This window comes from Dicentrarchus labrax, unplaced genomic scaffold, assembly GCF_905237075.1.
Source record: "Dicentrarchus labrax unplaced genomic scaffold, dlabrax2021, whole genome shotgun sequence".
In the NCBI taxonomy this organism is placed as follows: Eukaryota; Metazoa; Chordata; class Actinopteri; family Moronidae; genus Dicentrarchus; species Dicentrarchus labrax.
In genome coordinates, this window is record NW_026136874.1 from 1 (window position 1) to 19,072 (window position 19,072).

The window sequence follows — 19,072 nt, forward strand, 5'->3', positions numbered from 1 at the left end:
TCAGAATAAATAAATAAGAAAGTAATATCATTCAGACAGCTGGGTCTATTCATTCGTCTCAATTACAAAAGCATCACCCTTTACTTTTAATGATATCTGTAAAAGTTGACAGCGACTTACTGACTACGTTACCCATGAGCGTTCTCTGCCGTTGCCATGGTGAAGACGCAAGCTATCTGGTGGCGTAAGCACTGTCGTCAGTTTTAGCGGGGATTTCGCTCTTTCGCTCCCGAACTCCTGTTAAGGTAAGTTGTATGACTATACGTCTGCTATATGTTTTGTTTAATATGATAAATTACTTGCATGGTTTAAATATTAGGGCCAAGATTAAATCCCCACCAGTGATTCACCATTGGTCAGCATAAATTAAAAAGTGAAACTCTTGAAATTAACGTGACCTTGCTAGCTGGATGGCTAGCGTTCATTATAAACTAACACAATACAGCATTATCGTTATATCCAATGAATTGTAGCGTTAAGCATTAAGCAGATGTCATAATTATGACTATAATAATGTGTGAGTAAATGAATTGTGTGAGCTCATCTAGAGTTGTCATTTCATCTGTCACTGTAAATGACTTTTAAAGTGAACTGTTTTGGGTTTTACTTTGCTCTGTGTTAAGTTGTGTAGAAAACAAGTAAGGTGCTGTCTTTGAACAATTTATTATGCTCTCATGGTGCTTTCCAGGTCTTATACCGACAAAAAGTCCGCCATAGAGATAAAGAAAAACCCGCTAAAATAAGTAACAACAAAACCCTCCCTACTTCTGGTCTTCCGTGCGGTCCTTCAAAATAAATGTCTGCTTCAGAGTAAAACATACCGTAGCTAGGGATGAACGATTAACGGTTTAAAGGTAAAGCATGGTAGAATTCCTGACAGTTGATATTAGGCTACCGTTTCAAAACTTAACTTCACTCACTTAACTGTTTGATTTGACACTTTCACAGTAAATTTGTCCAGAATCAACCAGAGTTAATAACACCCTCCCAGGCACAGGTGTAGTGTGAGTTAATGTTAATGCATATCTGATATGGTTTTCTTATCATAAGGTATTGGCTATATTAATATTATATTTTTTTGCAAGCCAAAAGTGCACATTGCTGCTAACTTAGTTTGTGATTGATGGTTGACAGTTTTTTTCTTTTCTCCCTGCAGCTCCTTTATAGTCAACCCCCATCACACCTTCTTGTCATCATTTTGAATACCCAAAGGCACTTTTAAGAGCCACATCCATCTATCTATCTATCTATCTATCTATCTATCTATCTATCTGCCTGTCTATCTGCCTGTCTGTCTGCCTGTCTGTCTGTCAGTCTGCCTGTCTGGGTCCGTCTGTCGGTCTGTCTGTCAGTCTGTCTGTCTGGGTCAATCTGTTTGTGTTGCAATGGCCACGAGACGTACCATTGACCGCCAGCATCCCAGCTACAAAGAGGGGAAACGTATGGCGCTTGACATGAAACAAGACCACATTCTAGCTGAAGCCAAGGTTAGTGTTTTCATATCACTCAATCTCATTAATTTTGTACTTGAACAAATAGATGGGTGGAAAATTACTGTAATGGAATACCTGGATGATCTAAGTGACTTTGGGTTCATTATTGTAGCATGGGTGGCTGGAGCTTCAGTCGCAAAGAGTTCAGCTTGCCAAAAATTAATAAAGTCTGCATTGAAACCTATGGGAAAGATATCAATACTATGAATAGATTCAGAAATTGCGGGCAAAGACACACATTTGATGACCACATTGTTGGTGTATTAGTGTGACAGGTCAGGAAAAACCTAAAGATCAACTCTTCCTCAGGTGACTGAGAATGTTAATGCAGGATGAGATCAGACATTGTCAGAACCAAGAGTCTTACTTGAACTATAGAGAGAGGGATATTATGGTAGAGTTGGCCATTGCATGAACTCCTCATTACAAAGACAAATAAATGTACAGGGCACAAGGGCTCACTGAATGGTTTGACAAGGATGAAAATCATATCCTGTGGACTTTGAACTCATTACATCTCTATCCAGTTCAACAGAGATTCTGGGCTATCCACCACCACCATCAAAACACCAAATTAGGGAACATGTTCTGGAAGAATTGAGCTCCATCCCTCCAGTAGTTTTCCATAGACTTGGAGAATCTATGCATAGGCTCATTTAAGCTGTTAAACACCTAACTAAAACACTAGGTTGCATTTTCGGTTTTCATTTGTCACCTGTCTCGGTTTCAGTACCTTTAATTATTGAAATTTCACATCAACACACAGAGAGCAGTTGAGGAGAGGAAACGGGCACGTTCTGGTGGAGAACCTCCATGTAGCTCCAACAGTGACTGCGCCAGACGAGGCAAGCCAAGGGGGAGGCGTGGAGGGCGACGCAAAGCCTCAGCTACAGGTTCTTATCTGAATTATTTGACATTTTTAATGGAATTTAATGCGTAAATATTAGATCAGTTTGTAGCATGAAAAAATATTTATTAATGTTAATTATTCTTCAATGTACTCCTTACAGTCACATTCCCCCCAGCTGAGTGCTCCCTGTCATCCAATGTGGACGTTCCACTTACTGCACCCTCAGCACAACTAAATCCTCAAGAGGCATTTGGTAAATCACACTGATGAATTTAAGTTTAAATCTAAAATTTAAAGGTATCACTGAGAGAAAAAAGCCCTTTGTTTTCTTGGTCCATGTACTTTTACTGTCAGTTATGTCAAAGTACAAATTTTGGCCAGTTCGATAATGAACTCTGAATCCATTATAACCAAAGTTTATATTTTCTTTACAGAAAAGTTCATGGATAGGCTTTCATCTCTAAATGCCTCAAGTCCTTCTGCCGAGCCTCAAAGAAGCTCTGCATTGTCATGGACTTTTCGGCAGCAGAAAGCCTCAGAGCGCTGGAAAGAAGCCCGACCATACCACCTACAATGCCTCATTGAAAAGGAGGCTGTTGGTCATCCCTTGTGTTGCCTCTGCCACAAGCCTGCTGTTATTAGGTTGGATCACATTAATCTTAAACTTTATTTACCCAGGGTAGGCTTGCTGAGCATTACAGTAATTCTCAGTGCCCTGCTATATAGGCTAACATGCATGTCTTTTGGGATGGGAGAAAAATTGGATACCCAGAGGAAACCTACATGAATGTGAAAAGTACATCTAGGTCCTTCTTATCAAATCGATTATCTAACTTAATTTAGAATACTGTAGCTTACTGTAACTTGAGTGTATTGTAGTTTATGAGTTATTCACATGAAAAGTTGATTATATTGATTTTGTATTTCATCCCTAGGTGCAGAGAGTGTCTCCCTGAAGAGTGGTTCTGTGGGGACTGCGATGTACTGCATCACAAAAAACAGCCACTCCACAACAGGGAATGTCTGATACGTGGGTTTTTTGAACCCATTCCTCCAACCACACATGTCATTAGAGGGGAGGGTGGATATTACACTCAGGAGCAAGGTATATTCTCAACAAAGCTTTTATTTTGCTGTCCACATGTGTCTGCAGCTTTTTACAGATAATATGAATGAATGGTCTTCTTTCTTTTTGCCAGCTTGCATCTTGCCAACTGTGAGAGTGTCAAACTGCGTCTGTGACGGCACAACCTTCACTGTGTTACCAGGCAAACCAGTGATTTTAATTACCATCAATGGTAAAAACAATTCACTATTTAAATTTCTATTTCAAGATGATTTCCAGAAATCAAATCACATATCAAGATATTGGTGGTGTTTTAAAATGACTATTACGCATGTTTTTTTCTTTCTTGTTCTAAGGGCGTTATGACTTGCATCAGCCACTGTATGTATGTCAGACGTGCCAGCAGCAGTGGACCCCTGACATGAAGGACCTCCTTGGGAGTGGATATTGGCCAGCCTCTGTCAATACTTCCACGCTGTACACGTTGGACCTCTTGAGCTCCTTTCAGGAACTCAAAGTCATCTCTCCGGGATTCTCCAGACAGGCCTTTGCAAAGCTGCTGGAGCATCGCACCAAGTGTGGAGGACGAGTTAGTATTGTTGTTCTTGGCCATATCACAACATTTCTGTACATAAGCAGACAACATCACAAAGATGGTTTTATTCTATGTATCTTCCAGTCTGGACATATCAACGGCGACACTCTGCAGCGCAGCTTCTTGGAGTTTTCATATGCTTCGTTTGAAAAAGACCAACTCTGCTGTGGTGCTGTTTTTACCTGCCCAGCCTGCACACCAGAAATGTTGGCTGTTTCAGCAGATGGAAACAGAAAATTATATCGCTTTCGCCGAAATGGAAGGTGCTCTTTGTTCCAGTGTTATTATTGATTGATTGATTGATTGATTGATTTAGTTCTATATTTAATAAATTGATTTCCAATTTGTCTTACACAGTTCTGGTGACCATGCCTTTTTTGAGGGAATATTTGTGGCTGAAGACAGTGCAGTGTCTGGATTTGTGGACATAATCCAGAAAGCTGTGAAAAATGCAAGTTTGAATCTTAATTTGACAAAATTCTTCTGTTACTAAAATAACCATATATATCCAACATAGATTTCCTCCCCAACTGCAACTTCTGCCTACCAACTACAAAATCGAATTGAGTGAATACATGGCATATACAGTGTTTTATGATACCATTGATTTTATTTGATTTATTTTTGTTTACGTGTGTCATAGACACAGGGAAGAGGCATGTGTGGGGACCCCAGTGGACAGCAGCAGGGGCTTCGGGGGCATTGGATGAGAGGGCATGGAGGTTGCTGTGTGCCGCCATGGTTTCCTTCTGAAGCCCTTAATATGTACAGGGGAAACCCTTTAATGCCTGACCACCATGAAACCTTTCCTCAGTGTCATGCATGCTCGAGCTCATGCTACTAAGTGTGAGGTATGTTTATTATTTTTTTACCATATGTAAATTGTAAAGTTTAATAATATTAAATTGAAGTTAATGGGTAAACTATACTATGTATACTTTTTGTGTTACCTTCCACTTAACCTTTACTAACAGATTAAATGGAGTGGTAGGAACCAGGAAGGAGCAGGGACAACCGCCGGTGAAGAGGTGGAACAAGTGAACAGCTACCTCTCTCGTTGTGCCCTTACGACAAAATATATGTCGAAAGCAGGTGATCAGAGTGTTTTCCATATTTTTGCATACTTTTTTAAGACTGCATGCCATCAACTCATACTTTGCCTTCAATAGCCCGGGTGGACATGCTTACATTGCATGCAATGGGGTGGAACCACAAGAAAAGTGATTCCTTACATCAGGCACTTTCCACACGATATGTGAAGGTAGGTCTAATGGTTTTATTTTGTCCTTTGTTGTTATCATTTGAGCTGTTGTTAATCATACAGACTTTATCCTGATTACTGTGTAACACTGTTTATCAGACTTGTCAGAGGCTCCTGGATGAGACTGCAAAGCTAGCAGAGCAAAAAACACAGCTACATTGCTCAGATGAAATGGTGTCACAGTGGATTTCAGATGTGAAGGAATGGGCAGCTGGTGGTAAGCATGACCAGATAACAGAAAATAACACAATACTTTTCCACTACTATTTGAATCTTCAGGTTTGATATTAAAGATCAGCCAACGATAGTTAAAGTGATCTCTAGGGATTACAAGAGGTGGTGACCTCACCTGCCACCAAGACCAGCAAACTGTGTGACATGTTGGCTTTATTGTATATTCCAGTTTCTCTGTAGGAAGTACACATACCAAATTGTACAATCAAGTCAGGTTAGAAGGGGTTTATGTGTAACATGAATTCAAACATCGAAACTGTTATGTGTTGTTTTATTGTGAATTTTACTATTATTTCTACAGAGACACGAGATACATCTGACAACCTGCAAGGCACCACACACACAGGGCTTCAGCGGTCCATTGAGGGGCTCTACCTCAGTGTGAGGCAGCGGAAGCAAAACCTGTACCGTCAGAATGGTATTACTACTGTATATAATACAATAGGTTAACTCTCCACAAACAAATACATGGAATTAGTACACAATGTAAAAGCAATAAGTAAGCCAATTACAGCTCTATCATTACATTCTCTTCTGTTTGATTGTAACTGATTATTATCTAGATTGTCAGTATTACATACTTCAGTCACTGCAGCTTCACTTTCACTTTTTGAGTGCAATGCATTTTTTTTCTTGTCAAACAGTTCTGTCAAGAGCCTTTACCTGTCTACTTCATGTTATTCTAGACAGCAACAAGCTTCGCCACCGGCTTCGGAGGAAGCTGGCAGAAGACAAGAAGCTCCTTCTTCAGGAGATACAAAAGTACAACGAACTTGACTCTGCAGCAAATATTGATGCAGCTGTGGTGGAGCACTCACTGAGTGGAGAGAGCACTGTGTCCCCAATATGGCCTTGGGAGGTTCATGACAGCGGTATGTCAGTTTTCAGAAGATTTTTGTTCAGCTGTATACAGTATACTGAAATAAGTGTGCAAAACATATTGAGTGGTTTAATATTCATGTAGTTTCTATGTGTATTTTAAGGTTTCTTATTTTGTATAAAATTGATAAAAAGAACAATTGTTGTTGCTAAATATTTGTTATGTTTATGCAACATGTATTCATAAAACTGTCATTGATTTTTTAGCAAACATTGGAACCAAGAAGCAGCTTCATGACCAAGTGATGACAACAAAGCGACTGCAGGAGGAAAAAAACATTCTGGTGATGGAGATGGCACAACACTGCACATGGTTGCAGAACATGTCATTGGTTCTCAAAAACAAGGTGGCTGAGGAGGGTAAGTTGACGCAAAACATAGCTAAACAAAACATCCATGACCAACTTACACTCACATATTCACATATGGTATGTAGAGACAGGAGAGAGCTTTCTACTCTATTGAAGTTACAGTATGTGGTCTCATGAAGCAATCTTACTATGTAGAATGTCTGTAATGTAATCTCATGTATATTTTGAGGTGGAGACAAAGGAAATGAAGGACTTTGCAGTCTCTTGAGGAGAAGAAACTCAGAGGTGTCAGAGAGGTTGCAAGTGGTCCTCCAACAATACAAGACTGCTTTAGGTCCTGAGGCCTCTGCCATTCTACATATTGAAGAGGAAGATCAAAGTGTCCACAGCAGTCCAGACACCAGTGAGGATGAAGAGGAAAACATAACTTAGGTAAAGTGTGTGCGTGTGTGCGTGCACATTCACATATCTAGACAGATTAGTGTTACTCTTTAATGATTATTTATGTATTTATTTATGCTTGTCCATTCTAAAACAGCTCAACTTTAGCTTTTGATCTTACCTCTTGTTTTTTTCCCCCAGATTGAAGCTGCACTGAGGATTGTGGCGAAGGAAATGGACTTGCCCTTTATCTTTGTCTTATTAGTACTATTAAGAATAATAATAAGAATAACAAGAACTTAATTTATCCCCAAAGGGAAAGTGCCTATCTGGAACAGACCAATTGAAAAAAAAATAAGGAAGAGTTATTACATTGCTGTAGCGTGTGAACATTCATTGGGGCCACACTTGACAGCTCTCCGCACAGTTACATAGCATTGTGGTGAATGTTCAGACCACTGTTTCATCTCTCCCCTTCCAGTTTCACAGATTATCAATCTTGGTGATGGAGGCACTAGCATTTTAGTGTGTTGTTATTTAGTTAATGTATGTAAAAGATGACTTCCTCAAATGTCTTGTTTTGTTCGGAATTCAAAGATACTCAGTTGACAGTCATAGAAGTATAAAGAAATCAGAAAATATTAAATTTCAGAAACTGGAATCAGATAATTTTGAATTTTTTTATTTTCAAAAAATGACTCTAAATGATTAATCGTTCATCCAAACAGTTGGTTATTAATTTAAATCAAATTGTTGCAGCTCCAACATGGCATGTAAAATGTAAACCAAGGAGAAAGTCAATTTTGATTGATAGGGTGGCGTGACTAAGTACGTATTGTTGCTTACTCATTCAGTACTAAATCACCATTTAGTTGCAACATAGAAGAAAAAAATATTACCTGATCAAAAACAAATTAATTTTAGCCAATTTGGGTCTTTTTTTTAAATGCCTGGGATCACCTGAGTTTTGTGACATCAAAGTGGGGTCATGAGCCAAAAGTGTTTGATTTTAACATGGTTTTATTATGAGAATTTTAATTTACACAGACATATAATATGTATGTAATATGTATTAGACTGTGTGTAACAAATAGACAGTTGTATATTTTCTTATTATATGTTTTTTGGTAAGTTAATATAGGTGACATACAGTATAACTTGATTACATGTTCTGTTGTCAGTGCTTATGTAAATCTAACCCCACAGTCCATTTTTAAGAAATACAGTCCAATTGTTTGTTGGACAGATATGCATTTGGTGTATTTTCTCCAGTATTGTTGCAAAAGATGAATAAATTATTGCCAAAAATGACTATTTTTGGTTTTACTTTTCCATCATGTTTAGAAACATCATGTGACAGTTTTATGTTTTATAAAAAAGATAGCCTACTAGCAAGAGAAAATATGGGAAACAAACATAAATAATGCATAATTATATTTGGAATTTAGTTAAATTTAACATCACAATACATTATTATTTAAGTGGATTACATTAATGAACTGATCTCCTTGTGATATATTTCACCCAAATCATCTATATACAGTATAATGTAGCCTATGTTTTACTTGTCGTAGATTTTTGATTTAGTAAAGATACATTTTCATAAACTTAATTACAACCCTCCTCTTCGTGGAAGAACTACAAGTATCCCTTCTAATTTGTATGCTTCCTAACAATTTCAAAGGAACAATTGTAATGGGCATTGTATTTTTAAATACATTGATGTATTCCCCATGATTAGAAGTTTGCAGTATTAAACTGGATGGAGGGAGTTGGGAAACACATTACAATGTTATAAATATATAAATGTAGTATTGTTCACTCTATTATATTGGGTTATATATATTATATATATATTCAAGTTGGGGTTGACTGACGTCTTGAAAACCTTGGGGTGTGTTCACTAGCTAGTAAGGCTATTGCTAGTTATCTGCGACTGCTATCGTTTATTAATCCATCCTACTGCAGGTATATTGAACTAAATGGTCTTGTTTGGAAGCCAAACCATATTAAAACTAATTATAAACCACATTAACACTTTATAGCGAGAAAATAGATCGAAGGATGAGGTCTGAAAGATATGTTTTGAAACGTTGCTTAATACGTTACGCCATTGAACACACCCCTTTCTGTTGGCGAGATAGAGCAGCAGGAAAAACGTAAAAATAGCACTAATAAATGTATATATTTATCTTTTTCATCACATATATCTACTCACAATATAAATATAAACGTTATGGTCATACTTTGCCTGTTAAGAATTTGAGCGGATATATGATTTCTGAACCCTAATGTCAACATCTTAACCCTAAACCGGAAGGAGGATAACAGAACTACAATTTGTGCCGAGTGCAGTACACATCATTGTGCTGCGTCATAGCTTTTGTAGTTCTAATGAATTATCTCTATTATGTAAAACTGTGAACACAAACTTTGCAAGCTTATTATATGTTTTTAAGGGTGGGAACCACGCCTCTTTGGTCTGATTTTAACTTTTTTATCGGTAAGAGGCTGAAATCGTGTTTTTTATAGGTTTTGACCCTACTCAGTGGCGCCCCCTATTGGTCTACTGCCGGGTATGATAGTAGAGGTGCAGAGCTTTCCAAAACTGTTGACCCTATGTCTGTAGCATATTTTGTTGTTGAACTATAAGCCTACAAAATTGTCACAGGTACAAGGTTCAAAGGGCACACCTGAGGAGCAGGAACCGCCCACAAATCTCATATTGACATATGTTGCTCCCTAGGTCAAGACCTTTCCAACGATGTCTTCACTGTTGTCCTACGACAAAGTTTGATTTTCTTGTTGGTAGACATCATGGCTGTTTGACGTATACATTCAGAGAACTCTTTAAGGGCCAAGCTGGAAACAATCAGTCAAAATCTTTTAACGGATATTTTGTGGCCAGATTTAGTTAAGATATCGATTATAGGATTATACACAGTCATACTTTTCAATGTGGACCAGTTCCGAGTTTATTTTCACCTTAAACTACTGATTGTTTCACCTTTGACATTTTCCCATTAACTTAATATGGCGGTTTATAGACCCTTTAACCCCTTCCCCAGTCTGACAGGATCATCCTGGATGATCCAATTTATAATATATTGTAGTGCTAATACATTTCTGTGTACAGTTTAAGTTTTGCAAACATATCTTATAAAATAACCATCATAGGACCTTTTTATCCAAAAAGTCAGCATAGGCCTAACATGCTGTGCGGAGGGCGATACATATACAGTACTTCATAGAACACTGTAACTTTAACCTCTCCTCCGGATGACACAGTCCTAAAACCTGTTTGTATAGTTTCACTTATAGATATATCTCTAAACATGAACCCGATTACAGCTGAAGCTAAAAAATGACTGAATCTCAATGGTTACGTTCTTAAAATCAAAGGTGTACTTTGTCCTAATATTTCACAATATCACTACATTTTTCTGTTCACCTTCCTTTTCTCCAGGCTTGGAGTCATGTGTTGTATTCAGCCTGAGAAACGCTTTCTTGTCCAGAAGCCTTTCTTCTTTTCTTTTTGTGTCAGTGTTGCTTTGGTTGTGTTGGGGAGGTCAGATCACTGTAGATAGTTGCTCTGACCTTTCTCAGGCCAGGGAACAGTCAATCATGCTACCATATAAATGTATCCTAACCTCCAAATACTGATGGACAAATCAAGATGGGCTTATTGAGGCAAATGCTCATTAAGTAAACTGAGGGCAGTCAGACAATTTCTGTTATGTATTAGGAAAATAATTATTATTATTGGATTAAAAGCTACTAAATTTACAACTCGGTAGAGCAGTATTTACTGTATATTCCGTCAATACACAGGTACACATTTCAGAAATGCTGATACTTACATTTAGTTCTCTGTATAAAGACATTGGCAAACCTGTCTTTATACTAGTGTACCACTGCTGTGGATGAAACTAGTGGCCCTTTGCATGTAGCAATGACATAATCATTGGCAACATTCACATAATGTGTTATATAAAAAAATTACTTATATTTTTAAAAAGCTAAAACAAATAATAATCTACCACAAATATGTAGTCCACTTGATGATGTATACAAAATGTAAACATATACTGTAGTACAGTATACGGTATACTGTCTGGGTGAAAGAAATAACGGATGTTGATTCATTAAAGTAATCCACTTAAGCAAGTGAAATAATGCGATGTGATTGCAAGTAAATAATAAAAGATAAATAAAGTATAATCATGCTGTATTTATGGTTATTTTCGTCATCTTCTTTAGCTATTACCTTTCATCAACTAACACTATCACATTGTGTTTTTGAATAAGATGATGCATGGAGAAGTAAAACCAAAAATGTTCATCTTTGACAATTTATTTATCTTTCATAACAACAAAAAAACACAACAATCAAATAATATGTCACTTATATTAGCAAACAATATAAAGTACAAAAAAACTAAAAACTATGAATTCATTCATTGAAGAAAATTCTTCGGTTGCCAGGAATGGGCCCACTCCTTACCACTGAAAACAGAAGGGATTTTTGTCTGTTACTGGTACTTGTTGAGTCTTTCCAAGGAACTTAAACCTTTAAACATGAATCAAGCACACATCAACACAACACAATCAAAACAAAATCTTAAACACACTCTGAAGTAAATCAATTATGCATAAACATATGGGTCGCTTTAACTGAAGCAACAGTGAAAAAAATTAGACTACTGGTGGTAGGATATGTTTGTTCTCCAACATGGGACTAGAAGAAGCAGAAAAAAAGCTGAATATATACCATACTGGACAGGGCTTCCAGTCAACCAATATTTCTTCTTTGCCCTATAAAGAGAAAAAAATAATTAATTCCATTCTTAGGATTAAGCTATTATTTTTAGCAGTAATCATCGATTGTCATTGATACAGTGGGATGTAGTTGATATTTAGAGTGTTTTTAAATTCATTTTTCAGTACAAAATATGTTTTAAAGGACTCATCACCTGGTGTTTTAACATATCTTGTCTCTTTTTGATTGTCTTAAAATGATTTTTTAAAAAGAATTTGCCAAATAAATTATAAACATTGAGCTTGTTGTGTCCCCCTGAGAGCAAGAGGTTTTCATTCTGCTCCTGAGCTGACGTCAGCTGAGGAGCAGAATGAAAACCTCTTGTTTTGGGTGCGCACCCTTGTGGTTTCAACAAAGAGGCCAAACGAAAAAACAGAACCACTTTCAAACTCCAAATTTTCAGGCAAGTTTCAACTGAGTGAGTGAATGTGTTTTCCAGGTTATGACTCCTTTAATCTAACTCACAAGGAATTTTCTCAGTTCTAATAATCATAACCCTCAATGAATTATTTTATTGCTGTCTTACATTTCTCAATCTTTCTTTTACAACTCGTCTGATGGGGAAAGCCTCTAGACGAGAGTGGTAGGAGCAGTCTGTGAACATCACAAACATGTACATATATTTTTAGATTAGTAACAAAATAATACAACCCTGATGACTTAAAGCAGAAATAAGTGATATATTTGTGTTAAGTAGTGTTAAATAATTCTATAGTCCTACAGTCATCAGTGATTTAGAGTGTTTGGTCATTGACGTGGGTCTCCCAGTCCCTGTGCTCTGCAGTAAGTGGAAAAGAAATGTGTGGAGTTCTCCCTACTGATTGGCTGAAAGAGGGAACAGAACACCAGAAAATGTCTTTTCTGTTTACTGCAGAGTGGAGGACCCCATGTTAATGACAAAACACCCTAAACCACTGATGGCTGTCACAATGTAGAGCTATGTAAGGCTTACATAATTCTTTTTTGTTTTTTTGCTAAATGCAACCACTTACAGCACCTTTAAGTTGCAATCAGACTTTGGTCTAATGACACACGAGGCCTGTTGGAATTTTATAGGTTGTCTGTTATGAAATAATATAATGATGATTAAAAACATGAAACATTTAAACTTACTTATCTGTGTCTTTTTCCTCACAGGCAGATGCTTTGGTGCCTCTGTGGAATAGAAGATTACAGTCCAGTCATATGTCCACACCAAAAAACAAATCACAAAAATACTATCTCACATATTACACAATTCTTAATTCTTTCTCATTCTTTTTGATTAATTAATTCCCATGAGAGAATCAGCTTGACAAATGAGCTTTGGTTATAAATAGTAATCAGAATACTAATATTCTAATAATTCAATTCATTAAAATATTATAACTACCCTAAAAACAATATTTACGTACCTGACGTTTTCTTTTTTCGTCTTGGATTAAGCACTGTGCCTATATCTGACCCTGTGGAGACAGATATAGGTTTGGAGAGGGAAATTAGTCATATACCAAATTAAGCTTTAACTAATCAATTCAAAGACTAGAGCATCACACCACAACTCAAATGCAGCAGTTTAAGTAGGTAAATTAGTAGGTGTCCATACTGTATTTGGTTATCCCAATTTGTTTCAACAAGTGCTGATCCTTCGTTTCTGGCTTGGTCAGGGAATGCAAGGGGTGAGTAAATGGGTCAAAACAGACAGGGCTGAGTATACCAGATATACAGATTTTCAGTACTCTACCCACCTCTGCTCTGCACCTCAGCAGCCTGCAAGTCTTTGGGGTTCTCCACCTCCTCAGCAGTCTGCAAGTCTTTGGGGTTCTCCACCTCCTCAGCATTCTGCACAGGGCTTAGGCTTAGGGCTCGCTCTGCATGAGCCCTGATCAAATCAGAGCTGTAGGCTGCAGCAAATAAGAGAAAAGGCACTTGTAATGCGAACACTGACAATGTTGAACATTTTATTTTATATGTAAAATAATAGTTCAATGAAAATTCAGTCATTATCTACTCAACCTCAAGCTGGTGAGAAATACAGTGTAGTTTTTTAATACACAAAATCCTTCTGGACTTTTACAGGAAAACAGCTCGCAGCCTTTTTCCAAACAACAGAAGTTGACAGAGACCAGCACGGTTGCAGCACAGCTACCTTTCAGAGCTAGCTTAGAGATGCAGTCACATGCGTGTGTGAGGAACGCACACATGACCGTAGCTCTAAGCTAGCTCTTCGCTAGAAACACAACGTAAATTATGTTTTTTCAAGTCAGCTCTGCATGTGGCAACTTCAGGAGCCATTTTAACACTGGTCTCTATAGACTTCTGTTGTCTGGAAAAATGCTACAATCTGTTTTCCTGTGAAACTCCAGCAGTGTTGAGTGGATTAAAAAATACACCGGACTTCTCATTGACACAAGGGTGAGTAGATAATGACAAAATTTTCATTTAAAGTGAACTATTCCTTTAAACTGAAAACATAAAATGACTACAAATAAGTAATTCAGGTAAAAAAAACAGCTCTTGGCCTGCAGCCTCTCAGTCAAAGCAGTAAAGTAAGCTAATTTGCTTCGAGAATGGATGATAATAGTGAGGAGAAGAGCAGCAGCATGTGGAAGTATTTTGAGTTTTACACAGTGGATAGCAAAGTCACGGCAAACTCTACTTTGCAAAAAACAGCTATCCTACCATTTATTTTTAGATTTGTTTGAACTAGATTTTTTTTTTAAAGTGACAGCACTAGTACAGGACAGGTAAGAGGAAAATTATGTATTTTTGATCTACAACTAACGGGTATTTGATTTAACAGCAGACACTGTTTATATTGTAGAACATAACATGAAAGTGACCTAAAACTCTATGTGTAAAAAGTTGTGCAAGGTAATCCATGGGTCCAACACTTTCCGCATTTACAATGTATTGTAACGCTGGAAATCTGCCTTAGCTACCTTGTCCCTCTGTGCTGCTTGCCTGCTCCTGGCTTTTGACCTCCAAGGGGTCACACGGTGTGAGGGTTAGTGTGATCACCTGATCATCATCTGCAGGAATTTCCTGACTCCAACCTATGCAAGTTAAACAAGAGTTCTGTTATGCTTACTTAGAACAAAGAGGTCAACCAAGAGCTTCAACTGTGCCCAATTTAATCTCTGAGAATTGTGTAGTCCTATTCTTCCCAACTTGGTTTGTGGTCACTTTAGATTACAGGAGGATTATTGATAGTTTACTGTCTTTTATAGTAGATATCTGTAAATCTGTGTTTGATTTTATGTGACTATAATAAATAAATAGAGTACACTGTTTATACAGGAAAAAAACACAGAGTAATCCTATTATCTATTCAAAGAATGACACACTGGACTGTGTGTGCTAAAAAACTGAGTCGTAATGTACGCCATCAACATTTAATGGTTTTCTTTTGGTTTGTGCTATTTTTTTCTATTTTTCTTTATGGTCCATCTGCATCTTAAGATCATAATTTGAGAGTATATTGATATTCATATTAACTTGTAGTTTGCAAAATCTTACAAAATGGTTTTTCAAACCAAACACTAGTTGTGAACTGTAAATTCAAAATACAGTGCGTCCATCTCACCTTCACAAATAGACTCATAAAATGAGCCCATCTTCTGGAGTGAGTTCTGGGCCTGCAGAGTAAGTTCGCAACGAGGCGTTAAAACTTCACAATTCGTTGCTCCCGTCTTTGTCTCCTTGCCAAGAAGGAGAACCGGCTTGTAGCCCATGGCATGGAGTTTCTCAAGCTGCAACGACAAAATGATGTATTTGCTGGTTAAAAAATGTAAAAGCAACAGCAAAAATCATTAAGTATATTACTGTAATTATTAAATATAAAAATACATCAAAAATATAACATTATTGATGACAGTCATTCATGATGGCCTTATCATCATGGTGAGTTTAGCTGGATACAGGAAAGGCTCAAACAGTAGAAGCAGAAACTAACTCTTCTATATAGACAAACAGCAATGTATTATCTCATACACTCTCCTCCAAGCAGAACTTGTAAATCACTAAGTATGGATACAATCAAACTTTGTGGCACATTTATAGCACAGGTTTGGCATCTACATAGATAAAATGTTAACCTTTGTGATTCTGTGACTGAATGGGTCATATGTACATTGTTAAGTGCTTTGAGTAATATGAACAGGGTTCATATTACATAGCACCAGTCACCAGCAAAATTCTGGTAAAAAGTGAGTGGTATCAATCACCAGTAAAAAATATCAGTGGTAATCTATTGAGTGACTGGTAAATTAAAAACTAAATAAAATTTGAACATTAACTATCCATTGGCCGATGGACAAAAAAGTAAATTTTGAAATCTGAGTGAAGTTCTGACCTTGTAGTGGCACGCTCTCTTGGTCATAAATGGCATCACTTACTATAATTTATTTTCTAGATTATCTGGACATTTTAATGTTACATAAAAACGGTACATACTACATACCAGGACTATAGCTTCATCCTTAATGGATGCCAGGTTGTGGTTCTTTTTAAGGCCAACCACCCATTCCTCTCGCTTCTGGTCAAATTTTTTCAGTCTTTTCTTCAGTCGCTGCTTGGCAGGCTGCTCCATTTTACAATATGTGCATTTTTTTTGGGCACAAAATAAAATGGCCTCACAAAAGGGGCACTTCTTTTTGATCGACCCCCCTGGCATGATAAATGACTGACAGACAGAAAGGCAGACAGGCAAACAGACAGGCAGACTGACCTAGACAGACCGACAGACAGACTGACAGACAGACCGACAGACGGACCCAGACAGGCAGACTGACAGACAGACAGGCAGACAGACAGGCAGATAGACAGGCAGATAGATAGATAGATAGATAGATAGATAGATAGATAGATGGATGTGGCTCTTAAAAGTGCCTTTGGGTATTCAAAATGACGACAAGAAGGTGTGATGGGGGTTGACTATAAAGGAGCTGCAGGGAGAAAAGAAAAAAACTGTCAACCATCAATCACAAACTAAGTTAGCAGCAATGTGCACTTTTGGCTTGCAAAAAAATATAATATTAATATAGCCAATACCTTATGATAAGAAAACCATATCAGATATGCATTAACATTAACTCACACTACACCTGTGCCTGGGAGGGTGTTATTAACTCTGGTTGATTCTGGACAAATTTACTGTGAAAGTGTCAAATCAAACAGTTATCACGGTTTTAGTGATAGTTAAGTTTTGAAACGGTAGCCTAATATCAACTGTCAGGAATTCTACCATGCTTTACCTTTAAACCGTTAATCGTTCATCCCTAGCTACGGTATGTTTTACTCTGAAGCAGACATTTATTTTGAAGGACCGCACGGAAGACCAGAAGTAGGGAGGGTTTTGTTGTTACTTATTTTAGCGGGTTTTTCTTTATCTCTATGGCGGACTTTTGCCGGTATAAGACCTGGAAAGCACCATGAGAGCATAATAAATTGTTCAAAGACAGCACCTTACTTGTTTTCTACACAACTTAACACAGAGCAAAGTAAAACCCAAAACAGTTCACTTTAAAAGTCATTTACAGTGACAGATGAAATGACAACTCTAGATGAGCTCACACAATTCATTTACTCACACATTATTACAGTCATAATTATGACATCTGCTTAATGCTTAACGCTACAATTCATTGGATATAACGATAATGCTGTATTGTGTTAGTTTATAATGAACGCTAGCTATCCAGCTAGCAAGGTCACGTTAATTTCAAGAGTTTCACTTTTTAATTTATGCTGACCAATGGTGAATCACTGGTGGGGATTTAATCTTGGCCCTAATATTTAAACCATGCAAGTAATTTATCATATTAAACAAAACATATAGCAGACGTATAGTCATACAACTTACCTTAACAGGAGTTCGGGAGCGAAAGAGCGAAATCCCCGCTAAAACTGACGACAGTGCTTACGCCACCAGATAGCTTGCGTCTTCACCATGGCAACGGCAGAGAACGCTCATGGGTAACGTAGTCAGTAAGTCGCTGTCAACTTTTACAGATATCATTAAAAGTAAAGGGTGATGCTTTTGTAATTGAGACGAATGAATAGACCCAGCTGTCTGAATGATATTACTTTCTTATTTATTTATTCTGAGAGCCGCTTAGAATACAATGTGTTACAGAGCACGTTAACTGAGATGCGCTGTAAAAGCAAAACATGTTCATTTAAAAAGTAATTCCTGTTACCTTCGTTTTCATAGATTTGATCTTAATTCACATGTAGTAAAATGCCCAATATGATCACTCTAAACGCAGGCTACTGCCCAGCACAACCAGTTTATTGATATGAGCTACGGTTCATAAAAGATTTCATCCCACGCTTTTTGAAACAAGTTACCTATATCATCCCCTTTCCTTCTTTTATTTAAGGAGTTTTGTGGGGAGATTGACTATTTGGACCGTTGAATTACATTTATGAATATTGTGGGGACTAAGTACGCTTTTGTGGGCTAATATTGTTTGTATCGGCAAATACGCCGCTCTGGTTTCTTGCTTATATCCTGTCCAGTGACGGACACGATTTAATTTAATTACACTAAATTTGACTGATTTAAAACACTGTATAAGTCACTTATTTTGGTGATTCAAAGAGTGAACATTTGTTGTTTATTCTTGGGATAAAACTTTTTAAAATCTATATCGTCCTCAATGGAAATTCACTTTTCTCAGGTCAGAGTCACACATTCACATAGCCTACATATAAACAAAACAATAGATGGCTAGATAAAATAAACATTAAAACATACAATTCTAAAAAGAAGAGATTAAGCACCTGCCTTTCTGACCGTCGCGGTTTGCCAGCAGAGCAGCGCACCTGCATTAAATATATCCGTGAATTGTCACAATTGCTCAGAATCAAAGGTGAAAGTAGAAACGGGTGGCCAAAAGCTGTCATATTGTTAGTTATCACGGACAATTTTTTGGTTTTTGTGTTGAAAAATGATCAAAAAAAGAGAAAAATAAACAATAAATTATCTGTACGGAGCCCCTTAAGGGACATTAGGGAGAACGCTCCCAGACAGAACATGAGTTTGAAAGTCGTGCTTAGTGACACGAAAAATACTTCCAATTGAAATACATGAGTTTGAAAATCGTGCTTGGTGACACGAAAAAAGTGGAAATTTCGTGTCCCAGACCACGAACCAATAGATTAAAATACGTGACAGTATCACGTATTTTCATGAGACTGC

The 19,072-nt window shown here is 37.3% G+C and overlaps 3 protein-coding genes across 7 annotated transcripts; 2 read left to right on the forward strand and 1 right to left on the reverse strand.

Annotated features, from left to right (window-relative positions):
- The first annotated feature begins 932 nt into the window (after positions 1-932).
- LOC127360329 (uncharacterized) lies at positions 933-4,757 on the forward strand. The gene is made up of 10 exons (XM_051394716.1): positions 933-1,487; positions 2,260-2,386; positions 2,504-2,596; positions 2,778-2,985; positions 3,279-3,448; positions 3,543-3,641; positions 3,766-3,998; positions 4,089-4,267; positions 4,362-4,459; positions 4,654-4,757. The coding sequence occupies exons 1-10, from the start codon at positions 1,386-1,388 to the stop codon at positions 4,755-4,757; spliced, it is 1,413 nt and encodes a 470-aa protein (XP_051250676.1). The 5' UTR covers positions 933-1,385.
- A 41-nt stretch (positions 4,758-4,798) lies between these two features.
- On the forward strand, positions 4,799-8,381 carry LOC127360330 (uncharacterized). Its single transcript, XM_051394717.1, has 9 exons — positions 4,799-4,855; positions 4,979-5,096; positions 5,174-5,265; positions 5,365-5,482; positions 5,801-5,917; positions 6,186-6,371; positions 6,586-6,738; positions 6,919-7,121; positions 7,272-8,381. The coding sequence occupies exons 1-8, from the start codon at positions 4,802-4,804 to the stop codon at positions 7,119-7,121; spliced, it is 1,041 nt and encodes a 346-aa protein (XP_051250677.1). The 5' UTR covers positions 4,799-4,801; the 3' UTR covers positions 7,272-8,381.
- Positions 8,382-11,408: 3,027 nt separating this feature from the next.
- Positions 11,409-19,065, reverse strand: LOC127360331 (uncharacterized). Of its 5 annotated transcripts, XM_051394719.1 has the most exons (9): positions 16,331-19,065; positions 15,455-15,620; positions 14,811-14,924; positions 13,617-13,772; positions 13,284-13,334; positions 13,003-13,044; positions 12,416-12,483; positions 11,842-11,885; positions 11,409-11,576 (listed from the first exon to the last, which is right to left on the reverse strand). In XM_051394719.1, the coding sequence occupies exons 1-9, from the start codon at positions 16,541-16,543 to the stop codon at positions 11,528-11,530; spliced, it is 903 nt and encodes a 300-aa protein (XP_051250679.1). In that variant the 5' UTR covers positions 16,544-19,065; the 3' UTR covers positions 11,409-11,527. The 5 variants fall into 5 exon arrangements, with proteins under 5 accessions (XP_051250679.1, XP_051250681.1, XP_051250682.1 ...); XM_051394721.1 differs by lacking the exon at positions 12,416-12,483 and having other exon boundaries at positions 11,507-11,576; XM_051394722.1 differs by lacking the exon at positions 11,409-11,576 and having other exon boundaries at positions 11,583-11,885; positions 16,507-19,065.
- Between the last annotated feature and the right edge of the window lie 7 nt (positions 19,066-19,072).

Coding starts and splice junctions, on each gene's coding strand:
- LOC127360329 (XM_051394716.1), top strand. CDS start 1,386: ATGGCCACGAGACGTACCATTGACCGCCAGCATCCCAGCTACAAAGAG. Junction 2,986..3,278: donor CACAAGCCTGCTGTTATTAG/GTTGGATCACAT, acceptor TTTCATCCCTAG/GTGCAGAGAGTGTCTCCCTG. Junction 4,460..4,653: donor GAAAGCTGTGAAAAATGCAA/GTTTGAATCTTA, acceptor TCATAGACACAG/GGAAGAGGCATGTGTGGGGA.
- LOC127360330 (XM_051394717.1), top strand. CDS start 4,802: ATGAAACCTTTCCTCAGTGTCATGCATGCTCGAGCTCATGCTACTAAG. Junction 5,483..5,800: donor GAAGGAATGGGCAGCTGGTG/GTAAGCATGACC, acceptor TTATTTCTACAG/AGACACGAGATACATCTGAC. Junction 6,372..6,585: donor TTGGGAGGTTCATGACAGCG/GTATGTCAGTTT, acceptor TTGATTTTTTAG/CAAACATTGGAACCAAGAAG.
- LOC127360331 (XM_051394718.1), bottom strand. CDS start 16,543: ATGCCAGGGGGGTCGATCAAAAAGAAGTGCCCCTTTTGTGAGGCCATT. Junction 13,335..13,616: donor TGCTGAGGTGCAGAGCAGAG/GTGGGTAGAGTA, acceptor CTGTCTCCACAG/GGTCAGATATAGGCACAGTG. Junction 11,886..12,415: donor TAAAAGAAAGATTGAGAAAT/GTAAGACAGCAA, acceptor TTCTCTTTATAG/GGCAAAGAAGAAATATTGGT.